This window comes from Phyllobates terribilis, unplaced genomic scaffold, assembly GCF_046119375.1.
Source record: "Phyllobates terribilis strain yellow unplaced genomic scaffold, ASM4611937v1 Scaffold_5__5_contigs__length_657084704, whole genome shotgun sequence".
NCBI classification, from domain to species: Eukaryota; Metazoa; Chordata; class Amphibia; order Anura; family Dendrobatidae; genus Phyllobates; species Phyllobates terribilis.
In genome coordinates, this window is record NW_027362765.1 from 547,723,896 (window position 1) to 547,743,974 (window position 20,079).

The following is a 20,079-nucleotide window of genomic DNA, read 5'->3' on the forward strand; positions in this document are numbered from 1 at the left end:
ACTGTCAATAACAAGACTTGTTTTCTTACACAATTTTGATAAAAATAATTGTCTATTTTATTTCTATATTACTCTATAAAAAAATACATGTTGGACATGTAAAATGTCATTTTATCCAGAAAATCAGCCCCCCAATGAAGCTGACATCTAAGGTTTCATGATGTCTTAGGTTATGTTCACATGCGGCCTTTTTTTGCTGCATTTTTTTCTGCAGCCAAAACTTGTCCTCTTGACAGCAAAAATGCTGCATTCAAAATGCTCATTTTCTAGCCTTTTCACTGCATTTTTGGTGACTTTTGTGTGGTGTTTTGTGAACGGATTACGTGTGCTTTGTCCACAGTACATGCTTAATAAAGTTAGTTTTATTTACCAAAAACACTTTAAAAACGCTGCGAAAATGTTTGCTGTGATTTTTTCAAGCATTTTCTAATGTCCTCATTGCTTTCTATGGGTGCAAAAATTCTGAAATTGACATGCTGCAGATTTAAAAAAAGCTGCAATGCTCAAATTCAGTCAGAAAAAAACAAACACATGCATGAGATTTCTGAAATCTCAGCTTTCACTGGTAATGTAAAAAGCATCTTTTAATTTGAATAAAAAAAACACATCAAGAAACACTACAAAAATGCTGCATTTGAACATAGCCTTAATTTTGTTTTTTTTGGGCTGCAGATCTCCATTTCAGGTGGGAAAATATGCAACATAAATGGACAATGTTGCAGATTTTTTAAAAAAAATCTACACCCCAGGTCATATTCCTACAAACTGAGCTTTGTTAAAATATGCTTTTATTGAAAAATCCACAGCAATTTCACTATGTGTGAACTTAGTCTTATCAAGGAATACAGTGCAAATGGTTTAAATTTGTGCTACTGGCAGAAGAGAGATGAGAAGTCAAGAATCCAGGAAAGTAGTTTACTGGTCAACGCATTTCAAAGTGTCACACTTCTTCATCAGGACAAACCACAGTGATCACAGAGTTCGCTGTGTTTTGTCCTGATGAAGAAATGTGACACTTCGAAACGCATTGACCATCAAACCGCATTCCTGGATTCCTGACTCCTCATCATTGTTCCGCTGGCAGTGCAGATTTAACCCATTTTCACTCCACTCCTTGAAATTCTCATAGCTGTGGGTCTGCAGCAACCTAAGCCTTTTTAGTATTTGTGATCACTCAACCTGACCAGGTGATCTCCATTGCCCACATTTTATTAATTTTAATCCAGATAAGACCTTATTGTGCTTATTGTCTTTCCAGCTCTACATTCTGAACTTACAGGTGTTTCTCACAAAATTAGAATATCATCAAAAAGTTAATTTTTGCTAATTCATTGGCTGTAAGCCATAATCATCAACATTAACAGAAATAACACTTGAAGTAGATCATTCTGTTTGTAATGACTCTATATAATATATCAGTTTTATGTTTTTATGTTTTATGGCCCTTTTAATTGTAAGCAGATCGGTTTCGGTCTATGTTCTCAGACACCCACTGATCAATTTAAAACTCCCTTCCTTGAGACCTACACAGTTGAAGTGACAGGAACACAGAGCTTCGCAGCCCATGCTTTTGCTTGAACCCATACCCCATTCTGTGTGCACAATTGGACAGGACCTTTGCTCCTGTTGCCTGAGCTGAGCACTTCCTGGGGTGGTTTTTCAATGATCGATGAGTGTCTTGGGGTCTGGACCCCAATGATCTGATTACAGTTAAAAGGGCAGTAAAATACAAAAAAATATTTTAGAAGTTTACTTACTCTTTAAGTGGTGTGCTATACAAGGTGGACGTCCAGCCTATTAGCCCCCCAACAACATGATCGAGGAATGCGAATGGTTTCCTATGTCAGCCAAGGGTCTACTAAAGGCACCTGTAGCTTCTATGAAGCCTGTGGCTGGGTTTCAGAAGAGATCATTAGTCTTCTTACACACTGAAAATGATCACTTGATAAAGTCGCTCTGAAAGGAGCTAAAAAAAATAAAAAGTTCTAAACCAAAAAGTTTAAAAATAATCTTAATTTCAGAAAAAACATCAGTTTTAATAACTCCCCTTTTGAAATTGCCACATACAAAACATGTGATGTATCAAAAAAAAAATTATTTAACCATAGGGTAAAGTATGTCATAAAGACAATCAACTTCAGAATTGACATTTTTTTGGACATTGAAATTCCCTCAAAAATACAACAAAAAGTGATCAAAACACTGTAAGTACCTCAAAATTCTACCAATAAAAACGACAGCTAGTGACTCTAAAAACAAGCCCTTACACAGATCCATCATTAAAAAAAGTTGTAGATCTCAAAAATTTAAAACACAATTTTAAAAAAAGAGTTCAGATTTTTTAGCCACTAAAATATATAAAAAAAACATGCAAGATTGCTTTTGCTGTATTCACATTGACCTGAAGAATTATATTGCCAGGTCATTTTCACCACACGCTGAAACCCAGTAAAAACAAATCACAAGAAACTATAGCGGAATTGCAGTATTTTTTTACCATTCTTTTGCACTAGGAATTTTTTTTTAACTTTTCAGTACATTACATGGTAAAATGAATGAGAGATGAGTGGATCTTTTGAAATTTTAATTTGCTGGCTTGCTGAATTTTTACAAAGCATTTGATTTGTGGTGAATCAATTTGCCACGAATCACATAACTAGATATCCTCTAATTGCCTGAAAAACGTGAATAAAACCTAGCATTCCCCTTGGAGTCTATTGAACTCAATCTGTGCTCTGTTATGCAAACACAGCCTTTTTAATGGCCGAGTGACCTCAACTTTTCTGGCTATGGGAAAAGGGATGAAAAGCGGTTGCAACCATAGGTATTTAACACGCTGCAGTTTCAGGCTTTTTTGGATACCTAGAGTATATTGTCTAAACTGTCCAAATATTAATGATTTTTAAGAATAGTTGAAAGTCTTGCTGTTGTTTCTGCACAAGTGATATAAACTGAAGACGCTGTGGCATTCTCACTCAGTTGGATACAAAAAAATATTTCTGTTTGGGAAATATCAAAATTTAGCACTTTGCTAACCGAAGAACCAATAGCTTTTTCACAAGCCCTCTAAAAATTACCCTTTAATTAAAGAGACACAACAAGTGAACTGCTTTGAACATAAAGAAATTATAGACATAAAATGGTGTTCGTTGACCGGCCCCTATCTTTTATACTGGCTGCGATAGCCCCCCTTATTGGCTGGGCTAAACAATGTGATCTGCTTGCTGCAAGGCATTATGGAGAAGTCTGTGTGTCTTCGCCATTAGCCCGATCATTGAGTTTTCAGAAGTGTATATTTCAATTCCTAGAGGATAATTGCTTGACCTTTAAGTCTATTAACGCCAACTTGGCACTCTCCACAAGGAGAAACTTTACTCCTTGGACCACATGTCAGAGCCTCTCACTTAGTCAAATCAGACCTTCTGCTTTGATTTGATAAGGGGCAAATACCTTTGTTGCAAATTTAGTTTTTGACTTACTTTCTTATCCTGAGTCATGTTTAAAGGCTCTTTAAAGGGTCAATATTATTAACTTTTAGGATTGCTACCTCCAATGGTGGTACTAGAGTTTCAACCCTCTTTCTCTATGAAGACGCTATTTGCACACTGTTTTTTTTTACAGAGATGTGTGAGGGCTTGTGTTTTGCAGTGCGAGCAGTTGATTTTAATTGCATGATATTTTTGCAAGGTCACATGATAAAAAATAGCAATTGCTTCATTGTTTTTCATGCATTTTTAACTAAATTATTTGTATATAGAGTTGACCATACAAGATAATTAATGCATTCGTTTTAGGTCTATTTTATTGTTTTTTAGTTCCACTAGAAAACTAGACCATGTGATTTCTTAATCACTAGTACACTATACTCAATACATCTGTATCGCAATGCATCGTGCTTGTCAGCATAATGTTGACAGACATGCTATTGAGGCCTAAAAGGTGTATCAACATAGCAGAGCCTTAGCTCATCATTAGGCCCCAGGCTGCAATGGCAACCCATAAGCAGCACCATTACACTAGGTGGAGCCAAAGGGAGTGACAGTTCCTGGACATTTTTTCCTCTGCTCTGGCATGTTTGTATATAAGTATTAGTTAGATATCACATTGCTATGTTTTTTAAGTATTTATTATCCGCTTATTAGTTTTGGACCTACTGGTTTTATTTAGGATAAAATTCACTTTTTATAAATTTTGTAAGTTTCCAAAATGCAATTATATAGGAGTTTATCATTTTTTTTTGAGTTAACATTTTATCATATTGTCTTTTAAATATTTATTGTTTAATCGAGGAATCTTTTAAAATATCTGGTTTGATTGATATCTTACCTTATTAAAGGTCAGCGCTGAGAGATGGATCACAACATTTCATTGTGTGATTCTTTGAAGACTTTAATAAGTTTAAAATATTCTGAATAGTTTTTTTCTTTTATCGATGAGTGAATTGGTGCAACAAAAAATATCTATTTGACTTTATTTTGCATGGGCATATTTATTTCACATGTTTGCTTTCAATTGTGCCCCTATTCTAGGGCCGAACTGTACATCTGGCAATTATAGTAAATATCAGGTGGGCTGCTATCAGCAGTGGGCTGCTCAGTCACTAGCTTTTAATATTTATATCCCAGCACCACTTCTGCACAGAGATAAAGTCCAGCGGGGCCCTGTACCTTCCACATGACTTAATTTTCAATTTTCCTTTCACTCAAGTTTGGCTCGTGAATAAGGAAAGAGGTATCAACTCTGATAAAGCTGGTCACGGTCAGCTGTTGAGATAGAAAGTTTTCACCATGTATAGAGGTGCATTGTGTAATTCAGTTATTCTGTGATGAACATGACTTTTTTAATTTTGCAATATTGCGCACATTACTGCTCATCAAAAGAGATCAAAATCTGATCAGATTCTCAACCAATTTTACATTTAAAATGTATATCTACATATATTAGTTACTGCTCATATTTGTACACAGGTAACACAAATTGCCCTTTAAATTATAATGAAGAAGCTTGTCTCTTGATTTTTTTTTCAAGGTAAATTTAATTACTTAAGCTATCTTAATGTTTTAATCGGTTCAGCAGAGCAGATGAGCTGTCTGAAAGAAGCAAGACTAATTGTTTTCCCACTGGCTTCCCCTGTACAAGTACCAGGCTGTGATCAGGTGCAGTCAGCAAGCTTGATATTAGATGTACAGAGAAATGCTCCACACAAAAGGCTCTTGGCATCACCAGGTGACAACTCTTATCTGGGAGTCTGAAAAATTAATGATTGTGGCAAAATTCTTCAATATAAAAACTTTAGTTGCCCTATGGAATTGTATAACAGATTTAACACAAAGGGAAAGCCTGGCGAACTCTAACCATTCATAATATTTTTAATGTTCCTGCCAATAGAAGAGTTAAACATGGGTACAGTTAAAATATGTATTTCACCTTGCATACCCTTTAATCTAACTAATAAAACTTTATAGTGACATTTGTGAGAACTGTAAGGATTAAACAGCTTCCAACTTTTCCTTTAATTGCAGATATCCTATAATAAGTTACGAATTTAAACATATAACTATTCTGTGATGCAAGTAAGAGGAACTGGTTTGTAATTACCGTATATTCCGGCGTATAAGACGACCTGGTGTATAAGACGACCCCCCTACTTTCCTGTTAAAATATAGAGTTTAGGATATATTCACCGTATAAGACTACCCCTTTTCCAACGCATACCAAACACCGGTAAAAATTAAAAAAAAAACAGATTTGAATTTAACATGGTCCTTTTTTAATTTAAATTCTTATGACATGCAGGTATATAGCAGGAAAACTGTCACTCATAAACATATTAAAATAGGGGGGACCCCACGTCATTTTTTGGGGGGGTCCCCCATTCTAATAGCTAGTAAAGGCTAGGTATTCAGCTGGGGGCTGATATTAGTAGCTTGGGAAGCTCCGTGGGTATTACCCCCTTCCCAGACTTCAAACATCTGCCCCAGCCGTCTGCTTAACCTCCGCTAGAGACTATAATGATGGGGGATCCCACGCCAATTTTCTTTTTAAAAAATCCTTTATTTTAACACTAAATGACAATTGAGGGGTTAATAAAGATGCAGTCCCTAAATTATTATTAATTTTGTAATTAATTTTTCCCAAAAATGTTGACGTGGGCTTCGCCATATTTTTGTGTCCAGCCAGGTACAGCAGGCAGGAACGGGCTGCCCCCAACCACCAGCTGCCTATTTGTACCTGGCCGGACACAACAATATAGGGAAGCCCTTTTTTTTTTTATTATTTCATGAAATAATTAAAAAAAAAAAGACGTGGGGCTTCGCCCTATTTTTGTGTCCAGCCAGGTACAACTAGGCAGCTGGGGGCTGGAATCTGCAGCGCAGGGAGGCCCAAGCTTTCTGGGCCCCACCCGCTGCAAATTGCAGTCCGCAACCACCCCAGAAAATGGCGCGTTCATAGAAGCGCCATCTTCTGGCGCTGTACCCAACTCATCCAGGGCCCTGGTGCGGTGGCTCACTGGGTAATAAAGGGGTTAAGGCCAGCTTGGCATTATCAGCTGGCCCTAAGCCTGAAATTCATGGGGTCACGCCAATATTAGACATGACCGCCATGAATTTCTAGTAAAGTAATTAAAAAAAACACAACACCCAGAAAAAAGTCCTTTAATTGAAATAAACACACAATTTTTTAATGTTCTAAATTAAACCATACTTACCATCACGCCCATTCCAGCTGAAGCCAACGATCTCCTGCAATAAAAGTAAAATAATAAAGCAACCTCATCCTTACCTTCCCATGGTTCCCAGGACGGCTCCAGCTCTGCTACATCGAGATGACAGGCTGGACCGCAGCAGAACGCTGCCGTCCAGCCTGTCATCCCGCAGACACTGAGAAGCGCAGGCATGCTTGTGCTCCTCAGTGTCTGACTGTGACGGCATCCAGATGAGCCGACAATGAACTCGGCTCACCTCATGCACGTCACTGACAGCGTGGGAAAATTCTCCTGCTCCCCGCATGCGCAGTAGAAGTTTCCCACGCTGTCAGTGACGGACGTCCAGGAGGTGAGCTGAGTTCATTGTCGGCTCATCTGGATGCCGTCACAGCCAGACACTGAGGAGCACAAGCATGCCTGCGCTTCTCAGTGTCTGCGGGATGACAGGCTGGATGGCGGCGTTCTGCTGCGGTCCAGCCTGTCATCTCGATGTAGCAGAGCTAGAGCTGTCCTGGGAACCATGGAAAGGTAAGGATGAGGTTGCTTTATTATTTTTCTTTTATTGCAGGAGATCGTTGGCTTCAGCTGGAATGGGCGTGATGGTAAGTATGGTTTAATTTAGAACAATAAAGAATTGTGTGTTTATTTCAATTAAAGGACTTTATTCTGGGTGTTTGTGTTTTTTTTAACTTTGACTATGGGGTTAGTAATGGGGGTGTCTTATAGACGCCTCTCCATTACTAACCTGGGCTTGATGTCAGCTGGCATTATAAGCTGACATCAACCCCAGCCCTATTACCCCCTGCCACCGCACCAGGGCAGCGTGGAAGAGCGAGGCTAAGTGCCAGAATTGGCGCATCCTATGGATGCGCCATTTCTGGGGCGGCTGACGGCTGGTGTTTCTAGCCTGGGAGGGGGCCAATATTCATGGCACCCTTCCTGGGCTACTAATATCAGCCCCCAGCTGTCTGCCTAGCCTTTGCTAGCTATTAAAATAGGGGGGACCCCACGTCATTTTTTTGGGGGGGTCCCCCATTTTAATAGCTAGTAAAGGATAGGTATTCAGCGGGGGCTGATATTAGTAGCCTGGGAAGCTCCGTGGGTATTACCCCCTTCCCAGGCTTCAAACATCTGCCCCAGCTGTCTGCTTAACCTCCGCTAGAGACTAAAATTAAGGGGAACCCCACGCCAATTTTTTTTTAAATAAATCCGTTATTTTAACACTAGATGACAAGTACAGTAACCAGCACTGTCACTGTACTTCATATATATGTGACTGACATGTTTCTATCTATCTAATCTATGTGTGAAGCTCTATTCTGTCTGTTATAAATTGTCGGGTACCGCTGCTGAATTGCCGGCCGGCTTTTTTAAAGAGACGGTGCATGAAAACACTATTATTTGTTTTAATAAATCCTTTACACTAAATGACAAGTACAGTAAGCAACACTGTCACTGTACTTCATATATATGTGACTGACATGTTTCTATCTATCTAATCTATGTGTGAAGCTCTAGTCTTTCTATTCTAAATTGTCGGGTGCCGGCTTATGCCGCTGCTGAATTGCCGGCTTTTCATATATTTTCACAGAAGCGATGCGAACTTCCCTGCTCCGGACACAGCGCAGCGCTTCTGTGACAAGTGAAAGCTGTCGGCACAGAAGCCCTGCGCTGTGTCCGGAGCTGGGAATACGCAGCGATGTGTCAGTTTCAGCACAGAAGCGCTGACTGTCTGGACCTACCGCCGCCGTATTTTAACTCCCTCCACCTTATATTAACTCCGACATGGCAGGGATACGGCCACGGCAGCTTATTAACACCCCCAGAGTATCCCCGCATGTCAATTTCTGAAAGTTCAAAAGCATTACCGGCGTATAAGACGACCCCAGACTAGACAGAAGATTTTTCAGTCTTCAAAAGTCGTCTTATACGCCGGAATATACGGTACCTTTTAAAAGTTTTTTAATGACAGTGATTACCTTTAGCATGAAATTGCAGTAACGTATTTACTGCATCCAAATACATGCAGGAAAATTTTTGGAAATGTTAGGTCAACATTGGGAAATATTTCATATCTTTTGAACATCACCTTCACACCTTAGTAGATTGGAGTTTCACCTACTTGGCCTTGGAACTTGGAAGTGGTTTTCCTATTTTTTAAAAAAAAAAAATTAGGAAGAGTATAAATGTTCTAAAATTAAAAAATAAGTGCTACTTTCCAGTTGAATCCCCCACCACTTAAACGCTCTCCTACTCTGATAGTCCTCATCTGAAAGAAGGTTAAAAATGAGTCCACCACCCTCTTATAGATATTAAAGACTGTTGTTCGCTGAACCCCTAATGTTACTTGCTGAACTGATCCTAACAAGTTTGTGGTATAATTTGCGAGAAGCAATGGGTTGTATTTATAGCTGAATTGGTTATGGTGGAGTTATCACCAGGTAACCAAAGGTTACATATTACTCTACAAATGTTATATACATGGTGCCACTGAACCTCTGAGTAGTAGTAGTGAGGTCTAAAGTGATAAAAGCAGAGTATGAAGAGTTATCTGGGTGAAACGTTTGATCATGGTGAGTATGGAGTTAGCATTACTTGGCTATGTACAGAAAGTTAAGCTGGATTTACGCTAGTCATTTATCGTGAATGACTGGCCGTTCTTCAGAACACTAGTTTCTCAGTAATTCTGCAGTTTAAAACAGGTTGCCAATCACCTGACTATTAAATGACTGCCGCAAACATGTTGGCTGGTGTAAACTTGGCCTTGATCTTCTATGGTATTTCCTGGAGAGAGCAGAAACATGAAGAAGAACTACTAGACAATAATCAGTAAAGGAGAGAAGCCCAGTAGAAAATGTCTGCATCATAGAAAGCCAGCAGGTAGAGCTCAGTTATACTTGCTAATTGATGTGGCACTAAAAGGAACTACTTATGTGGATTATGTAGGAAGCTAAAACCTATACTGTAGTTGGTGTAGTTTGTCCCATGTAGAGGAGACCATATGCATCAGAGTACTAACATCACCATAAAAAGGGCAAAGATTGCAACCAGGGAGGCTTATTCCTGTGAGTGAAGAGTCCATATATTGACAGTGCAAAGATTAGTCACTATAAGAGCGACAATTTGCCACAGCATAAGAGGATAAATTGTTAAGGTCTCACTTACTGAGCTTGATTTGCTAAACTATAGATGAGGATGAGTACTATGTAACAGAGATGTTGATGTGGTGGAGATGGACTAGCCAAACAGCATGTGGAACAGAGAAGTCTAGTAGAGATGAATACGCAGGACAGTACATAAATCAGTAGACTTGAAAATGATAGATGCAGCAGAGCCAAAGGTGAGGATAGCGCCTGGGATCAGTAGAGACAAGTAAGCAAGGTACCTTGATGAAGCAGAGTTGAGTGTGCAAACTGCACAATGGAAAAGCTCAGCTAATTAGATAATCAGGATGTTGCAGTGGCAAAACTGGATGTGTAGCTTGCCTGCAGGAACAGCTGAGCTGAGTAGATAATTAGGCACCTTTTTGTAGCACAGCCAGATGTGCAGATAGCACTCAAGAACAGCTGAGTTGAATCAGGCACTTTGTTATAGCAGAGTTTGATGTGTGGATAGCATGAAGGAGCAACAAAGTTGAGTAGACAATGAGGCACCTGGTTGTAGCTGAATAAAGTTGGATTTGTGGCTAGACTACAGCAGAAAAGCACTGAACATCAGCTCTCCAGAAATGGGAAAATGTCTTGATGTGGGTGTGGTGCACGGAGGTTGCAGTATCCGCAAAAGGTGAAAACGTGGAGATTGAGTTTCTCTCCCCCTTCCATTTTTTCAGGATTTTAATTTTTCCCTGATTTTAATTACACTAATAAATGCAATGTTTTATTAATTTTGTTTCACCTTTTGCAGATGCTGGAACTACAACCCCATGTGGCTAGACCCTGAATAGCATGTGACAACTGTTTGAACTTGCTACCTGAATACTCAGATGTGGCAGAGCTGAGCTGATTTAGAAACCTTAAAATGTCTTAGTTGATGGCATCAGAGCTGCTAACTGGGTTACTATAGTATTTGTAGAGATGAGTAGGGACACATGAGTAAGGCTGTGTGCCCACTATGCATTTTTTAAGCGTTTCCGCAGCGGCAATGCCTCTGCAGAAACGCTTAAAAAACGCTTGGTAGAAGGTCTGCTTTGTTCCCCAATGATAATCCGCATGTGCTGTGCACATGCTGCGAAAATTTCCGCTGCGGATTATCATTGCTGAAAAATCCGCAGCACTACCAATTATTTTGCGTAAACGCTGCGTTTTTGCCGCCATTGACTTGCATTGGAACGCATGGAATACGCATCACTGCATCTGCAGATGCGGAATCCATGAGTTTCAATGTGCGGATGGTACCTGGGTTTGGAGAAGAGGAGACTCTCCTCCGGACCCGGGTACCATAGTATCTTTAAAAAAAAGAATAAAATAAAAAATATACATCATATTCACCTTCTGATGGCCCCCGGTCCCCTTAGCAATGCGTCTCGGCTTGCCGGCAGCTCGCGATGGTCTGAAAAGGACCTGCCGTGACGTCATTTAGTCATGTGACGTCGGCAGGTCCTTTAGTCTATCGCGAGCTGCCGGCAAGCCGAGACGCATCGAATAAAGACACCGGGGGCCATCAGAAGGTAAGTTTATATTTATTTTTTATTTTTTACCATTCTTTACGGTCACACTATATAAATCCATGCCGTTTGCATGGATTTATATAGTGTGACCAAGTTGTCAAGCACTTTCCAAATGGTGCTTTACTTCCGCTTGTCCCTGGCAGGAAAAATGCTTGTACAATCCGCATGCGTTTTTCTGCCTGGGAGATGCAGAAACGCTCAGGAAAAATCCGGAGCATTTCTGCATCGTGGGCACATAGCCTAACACATATAAGCTTATTCTTAACTATAGAGACTGTAATGAAGTAGCTGTGTAAATAGGCTGCATGATTTCTCAAGTTGCCAGATAAGAATTACTGAAGGGCATTGTACCTTAGAGAGGTAACATAGTAACATAGTTTTTAAGGTTGAAGGAAGACTAAGTCCATCTAGTTCAACCCATAGCCTAACATGTTGATCCAGAGGAAGGCAAAAAAAAAACATGTAGCAACACTAAGCTCCACATTGGGGAAAAAAATTCCTTCCCGACTCCATACAACAATCAGACAAGTTCCCTGGATCAACGCCCTATCAAGGAATCTAGTATTTATAACCTGTAATATTGTACTTTTCAAGAAAGGCATCCATGCCCTTCTTAAATTTTAGTAGTGAATCACTCATTACAACATCATGCGGCAGAGAGTTCCATAGTCTCACTGCTCTTACAGTAAAGAATCCTGATCTGTGATTATGATTAAACCTTCTTTCCTCCAGATGTAGAAAATGCCCCCTTGTCCCCGTCTCTGGCCTCAGAGTAAAAAGATCAGTAGAAAGGTCTTTGTACTGTCCCCTCATATACTTGCACATAGTAATAAGATCACCCCTAAGGCTTTGTTTTTCCACAGTAAATAACCCCAAATGTAACAACCTGTCTTGGTATTGCAGACCCCCCAGTCCTCTAATAACCTTGGTCGCTCTTCTCTGCACCCTCTCTAGTTCAGCTATGTCTTTCTTATACACCGGAGACCAGAACTGTACACAGTATTCTAAGTGTGGTCGCACTAGTGACTTGTTTAGAGGTAAAATTATATTCTCCTCATGAGCATCTATGCCTCTTTTAATGCATCCCATTATTTTATTTGCCTTTGCAGCAGCTGCCTGACACTGGCCACTAAACGTGAGCTTGTCATCCACCAATACACCCAGGTCTTTTTCAGTTATAGTTTTGCCCAGTGTTTTACAATTAAGCATATAATTATACATGTTATTTCCTCTACCCAAGTGCATTACCTTTCATTTATCCCCATTAAAGCTCATTTGCCATTTATCAGCCCCAGCTTCTAGTTTACATAGACCCTCCTGTAATATAAAATTGTCCTCCTCTGTATTGATTACCCTGCAGAGTTTAGTGTCATCTGCAAATATTGAAATATTACTCCGTATGCCCCCTACAAGGTCATTAATAAATATGTTAAAAAGAAGGGGGCCTAATACTGACCCTTGTGGTACCCCACTGTTAACTGAGTCTGAGTGTTTTCCATTAATAACCACCCTTTGTTTCCTATCACTGAGCCAATTCTTAACACACATACATATATTTTCCCCTATCCCCATTGTTCTCATTTTAGGTATCAACCTTTTGATAACCAAGGTAACCAAAAGAAGGAGGTGTAATCATCACAGTAAGTCTGTGCTGTACTGCATTGTAAAACATATAGAAACTGAGTGACAGAGGTGCTGCTGATATGATTGCCAGCAGACTGTTGTTAGTACAAATAAAGTGTTGTGTCAGCTCAATGATGTATACCAACTATCTACCTCTTTTCAAGGCATTTGCCTATTAAAGACTATGTATGCTTACTAAGCTTGCATGCCTCAGAGAGAGAAAAATCTTTTTGAACTGTTGTTGGTGTTCACCTGTATTTTTCCATCATACATGGGTAAACTAGTCTGTCTGTCTAGAATCATTTTATCCATATTATTGGATAAAGTTAAATGTACATGCACAAACCAAATGGGTGAAGGGGTCCCATTTCAACCTCCAAACAAGTGGAATTGTGCATTATGATGAGCTATTGGATTGCAAAGGGTGCATATTGTTACGCTCCTTGGTGGCACACGTGGTTCGTGGACCCACTGTGCCACAAACCAGACCTACCCTAAAGGGGCGTGGCTAAGCAGTTACCTTGGTGTTCACTGGAGCTTTTAGTGGTGAGGTCAAGCTTGTGCGGCAGATAGCTGCTAGGTTCCACACCAGGGCAGCGACCGGCTTTAGCTGCTGACCCCAAAGGGCAGAGATGTTACTTCAGATTCTCAATAGGGCTGGATGGCCATCTTGGAACAAGTTCAGACTGTGTCGACAGGACGGCCACTGGGACAGGTACAGGCTAAGCTGACAGAACGGCCACAGGGAAAGGTTCAGAGTTCTGGCCTGGGTATTCAGCCACCAGAGTGGCAGAAAGGTACCTCCGATGTGGCCACGGGGTACAGGTACCGCAGACGCAGTTTCGGGATTCGGACACCGCCGAAGCAGTCATGGGTAACAAAGACTAACTATGGCAGACTAATGGGGCATGGGATATGGGATAACATAACAGGCTAGGGATGAGGCTCCTGGTAACATACAATTGCATACAAACCAACCCCCGGACTATAGGGGTTGCTCAGGCACCTCCCTATTGGGGAGGGTGCCTTTTATACAAGATGTCTCTCAGGTATTAGCTGGGAGTCACCTTGCAGGTGAGGACTTTAACTAAATGCTGTTAGCTGGGAGCATTTAGCAAATATGCTCTCTGTAACATTTAAGAGTAGGGGAGAGCGTGCCGCACTAGGTGTACTGCCGGAACAGAGTGCAGTGTGCCTACCCAGAAGCTGAAGGCAGGGGCACGCCGGGGGACTGCGTTGAGGACCAGGGCAGTGAGTAATCTGGTGTCCCTGCATGTAAGGAGTAGGGGACACCATGCAAGGGTGCCGGCAATAGTGCTACACATATATTGTTGTTACACAGGGGCCCTTCTGTCTTTGTCCAATAATACCTTACATACAGGTCCCCACTGCTTCTGCAGTGATATCTTCCCATAAATCATTCATGTGACCACTGCAAGCAATCACCAGACTCAGCAGTGATGTTTGAATTTACAGCGTGCAACTGCTGAGGGCAGTTACAAGCCCGGAGTTGTGCACTTCACAATTCATACGTGTCTTGCCACCTAAATTCTGCATGAAGTTATGACATCATCTAATAAACCCTTAATAAAATATACAGTTATTTTAAAGTACAGCCATAGCATTTGCATAAGAAAACAGCACAACAACAAAATAAATAACTATACAGGCCCAACAACAACCACAGCAAAATTTCAAAGATAAAAAGGGTGAAGATGAGGCTAGGCTACTAGATCATGGCAGCAATACTTTATAAATGTCCCCTAATTTTTTTACATATAATTTTATTAATGGTAACTTAAAGTAATGTTAAAATTGAATTCTAGAAACAATTTTAGATATATGAACCTTTCCACCAGTTTAAAGCCAGTGCCATGAATTTTTTTGCATACTGTATTTGTATTCTAAAATTGATCTTTTGCCTTACATTTATTTGTTGTTGTTGATAAGGTGCTGTCATTTAGTAAAATAAAGCAATGTTCAAGGAGTAATGACCACATAATGATAACCGATACAAAACATCATGGACGGTCTATATGGGGGCCAAACAATTTCCCTCTGAATTTCACTAGCACAACACTCTCATTTTTGCTCAGCAATTGTCATTTGTCACTTTTTATTGTAACCCCATTTACAGGCCTGAGAAATATCTTTTTATGGTATAAACAGGTTCATAAATATGAAATGATGATTTACTACATGATGCAGGTTTGAATGACCATGCTTTGAGGTGGACATTTTCTCCATTAGTGTGGTAATGTGATATATCACAAGGTTAAATTACATTTCCAGCTATGAGAAAAACTACAGTTGAAAAATTCATAGGAATAAGAAAACTAGGTTAAAAGCAGTAAGGTCATTTACACAGCTCAATAACTGCATGTGTGAAATTAGCTTTAAGCAAGTACCATCTAGTTATGTTTTTTAACATTTGACCAATTCTGTGACCTTTTTGAAGATCGACATACAATAGAACAAAAAAAACAGTATTTTAAGGAATTTTTCAAATTCTAAGAGTTAAATCTGAAAACTGATATTAAAAATGACTCATCTTTTGGTGCTGGATCATCCTGATTTGCTAAACATCTGCTGGAAACACTGAGGGTTGCTGCCTATCTATCGTCAGACCTAATTATTCATTGCCTCGCTTATTTTCCTATGTATAGGGTACATTCACAAACATCAGAAATGCTGCAGGTTTTCCTGGGTGGTTTGTGCACAGAAAATCTGTAGTGGATTACAGTACCAGCCATGTAGATCAGATGTGAACATACATAAGTCAGATGTTTTACATTTATAATTATTTTTCTGCTGTAAAAAGTGCAAGAATTTGTTGCAGATTTTTTCAGATTGAAATTGATACAAAATACATTGTGAAGCAAAGTCTATTGTTGAAGATTTTTCGTTAAAATTACCTGTGAATCCCTCATTAATTCAAAAGTCCAGATAAATTTAAAGTAAACCTGTCATGCCTGCTAACACTACTGACCCCTTCACTCACAGGTGATTTTCTGCTTTTTGTTTATTTCCTCCCCTTTTTCTTAGAGCCATAACGTTTTTTTTCCCCGTCATTATAGCTGTATGAGGGCTTGTTTTTTGTGGGACAAGTTTTATTTTTGAATAACAACATTCATTTTATCATTTGAACATTCATTTTATCATTTGATACACTGGAAAGCAAGAGAAAAATTACAAGTGCATTGATATTGCAGAAAAAGCGCAATTTCACAATTGTTTTGGTTTTTTTTTATTTACCATGCTCACTATGTGGTAAAACTGACCTGGCAATATAATTACCCAAATCAGTATGAGTACGCAGATAGCAAACATACATAGTTTTTTATGAAATTTGGAAATTCGTAAAAAAAAACAAAAACAACCCTTTCTTATGTCGCCATTTTTCGAAACTCGTAACGTTTTCATTTTTCGGGATATGGGGCTATGTGAGGGCTTATTTTTTGCGCCCTGAGAATATGTTTTTATTGATACCATTTTGGGGTAGATATTATGTTTTGATCTCATCTTATTGCATTTTATTGCAATGTTGATGGCGCTATAGAAATAAAAAAATATTATTATGTTGCGGTGGCCAAAAAACCCATAATTCTGGAATTTCGACTTTTTTTTTCTCATTACGCTGTTTACCGATCGGATTAATTTATTTTAATATTTTGATAGATCAGACTTTTACAAATTCAGTGATACCAAATATGTGTATTTTATATATTTTTTAATTGTTTTACTGGTAATGAGGCAAAAGGGGGGTGATTTGAACTTCTTTTTTTTATGTTTTTAAAAACATTTCTTTTTACTTTTTACTGTATTCAATAGTCCCCTATTGAAGGGGACTTGAAGTGGTGATCATCTGATCACTTGTAGTATACATAGAGCATTAGCACTGCTATGTACAGTGAAAATCATGATCTCCTATGAATGGCAGCTAAACGCTGGCTTTCACAGGAGGATTGTAATGACAGGCAGAGGGCAGGCAGACTCCCGGCTGACATGACAACCAATCGACAATGGGGTTTAACAAATTAACAGCCACGGGCAGAGCTCCACCCAAAGCTGTTGGACACACGTGATGGCTGATTTAATCAGCCATCATGTGCTGGGAAAGATGCAAGCTCAGCGAGTGAGCCTGAAACAAAGTTAGGGAGACAGCCTATGATGTACTGGTACGTCATTTGTCGATAAGGGGACTTTTAATAAATAAATTCAAAAGTTGCTGTTTTTATAAAGTTGCTTTGTTTTAACAAACAGTTTTCAAAGTTTCACTTATCCTGGCAGTAGTGGGTACCATAAGGGCAACTAGAAATGACTTCCTAAATGTTACTCTTTTCTCAACATACCCCGATGTATTACTTATCTGAAGGGAACTACAGTCATAATTCCACTTATTATAGTTAGGACAGGGCTTTTTTCTGAGAAATATAATGTTGTCCCTGGATTGAAGGTTTCAGCTTTCAATTTCATCTGGCTATATAAGATACCTACATGGTGTTAGGAAAAATGTACCACAGCCTCATTGTGCTACGTGTAGTCAAGTCCAAGCTAATACAACGCGTCAAAACTGTGGATCAGCCTTTAGAAATATAACATCAGGAAGAGCTATTTTTCTATTTTACAGTTCTCTGCATGTAAGCCAATGTATGAAATCAATTCCTACACTAGAAAAAAAGCAACTTCGATGCTTTTGGATTTCATCCACCTAGATGTACCCACACTATTTGTCAAATATAAATGGCTTAAAATGACATTCAGTCAGGTACTTAAATCCATCCCTCAATGTCAGCACCAAGTCTTACTATCACAATTACACATCTATATATCTACACATTTATACGGCAGGAGATTTACAGTTTAAAGAGAAAATGTGAAAAATATATTTTATACTTGTTTTTCAGTGTTTCGAGATTCCTAATATTGTCAAGAATGTTCTGTATCTTTCCTATATATGGCACACTACACTGCAGAAATATGATTTATGCTACTGAGGATAAGCATGATAATATCATCTTACCTATTCTATTTGTAACTGGCAAAAAAAAAATTAAAAAGTGAAGGAAAGAGTGAATATCGCAAGCTGAAACTTGGTTATAAGTTGTTGTGTAACAAGCTAGCACTTTGTAATTCATGCCTGAAATTTCTGATTCTTATAAAACCTGGTTAAGAATTGTAACCTCACAGGCAGAATTCATGTGAGGACCGAAACTAAGGAAACAGTAACACAATAACCTGGAACGTAATGTATAAAATGTCACTCACGGAAACTCGGAGGATCGTGGTTCCCACAGTAACATTCTCATACAAAGTGATGTTGTAGAGCGCTTGGCTGAAGATAGGACGGTTATCATTTTCGTTGATCAGGTTAATTTTCACCTGGGAAAATCCCACATGATCCAAGACGCTTTCATTTGCAAACAGCTGCAAAATAGAAACTTTGTTACACTCTTGTAGGAATAAAGTAATCGCAAGAAAGAAAACCATAAATATAAAGCATTTCCTGCCTACTTTATAATTAACCCTTCTGAGGGACTACAATGTCGTTACATTGTGACGGCTTTATAGAGAAGGTACAGATATAAGGGTTGGACACCTATCAGAATAAATTCTCAACTTAGTGATGCCAGAAGTGACGCACTTTAGAAGTACACTATGTGCGGTCAGCGTCAACTAGGTATAAATATGATGTATGACTGAGAGCACGGACTCCATCTGGCATCATAACTATCGATAGCCCCGTCAGTGCATATGCCCAAATCCCGTTTTGCAGGGGTTTGGATGTAAGATACGACAAAGCCACTGAACATAAAGTAAAAAGTGATATGAAAAGTGCTTTAGTAGTCATTACCTACACTGTAATAATTACATCACTTTTCGATAGGGGACATCATTACAGAGGTTGGGTATTGACTAATTATACTTGCTGCTATTTATATTAAAAGAAAAAACTATCTGGGAATTAATACATTTCACTTATTAGATTTGAACAATTATTTATTATTGAAAAGACACCACATGACATCATAAAAAACATGTAAGACAATTTAAAAAGACAAAAGTAAAAAAAGGGGGACGCAAGGAGACATCAGCAGCATGTACAGTTGTGCTCAAAAGTTTACATACCCCGGCAGAATATTTCCTTTCTCGGCCTTGATTCAGAGAATATGAATGATAACAAAAAAACTTTTTCTCCACTCATAGTTATTGGTTGGGTGAAGCCATTTATTGTCAAACTACTGTGCTTTCTCTTTTTAAATCTTAATGACAACCAAAAACATCCAAATGACCCTGATCAAAAGATCACATACCCCAGTTCTTAATACCATGTATAGCCCCCTCTAACATGAATGGCAGCTTGAAGTCTTTTGTAGTAGTTGTGTATGAGGTTCTTTATTTTCACAGATGGTAAAGCTGCCCATTCTTCTTGGCAAAAAGCCTCCAGTTCCTGTAATTTCCTGGGCTGTCTAGCATGAACTGCGGGCTTGAGATCTCCCCAGAGTGGCTCAATGATATTGAGTTCAGGAGTAGTGTTGAGCCACCCCCATAGAGTTCGGGTTCGGTTCGGTTCATCGAACACCGGGATGTTCAAGGAACTGTTCGTCGAACTGTTCATCGAACACCTTAGAACACCGTCGAACACCATTAAAACCAATGGCAGGCAAACAAAAACAAATAGAAACACATAGAAAACACCTTCAAAGGTGTCCAAAAGCTGACAAACTGCTCAGAAGACACTCTCTTTAAAAAAGTCGGCCGGCAATTCTGCAGCGGCATACACCGGTACCCGACAATTTAGACAAGAACGAATAGAGCATCACACATTGATTAGATAGATATAAACATGTCAGTCACATATATAAGAAGTACAGTGACAGTGTTGGTTACTGTACTTGTCATCTAGTGTTAAAGGATTTATTAAAAAAAATATTACTGTTTTCATGCACCGTCTCTTTAAAAAAGCCGGCCGGCAATTCAGCAGTGGTACCCGACAATTTATAACAGAAAGAATAGAGCATCACACATAGATTAGATAGATAGAAAGATGTCAGTCACATATATAAGAAGTACAGTGACAGTG

At 39.2% G+C, this 20,079-nt stretch overlaps 1 protein-coding gene across 2 annotated transcripts in view; it reads right to left on the bottom strand.

Annotated features, from left to right (window-relative positions):
* CDH23 (cadherin related 23) overlaps positions 1 to 20,079 on the bottom strand; it is a 1,802,240-nt gene that overhangs the window by 853,805 nt on the left and 928,356 nt on the right. For both annotated transcript variants that reach the window (XM_073685852.1, XM_073685853.1), the window contains exon 13: positions 18,264 to 18,422. In XM_073685852.1, coding sequence (XP_073541953.1) covers positions 18,264 to 18,422 — 159 coding nt within the window. The remainder of the gene's footprint in view (positions 1 to 18,263; positions 18,423 to 20,079) is intronic.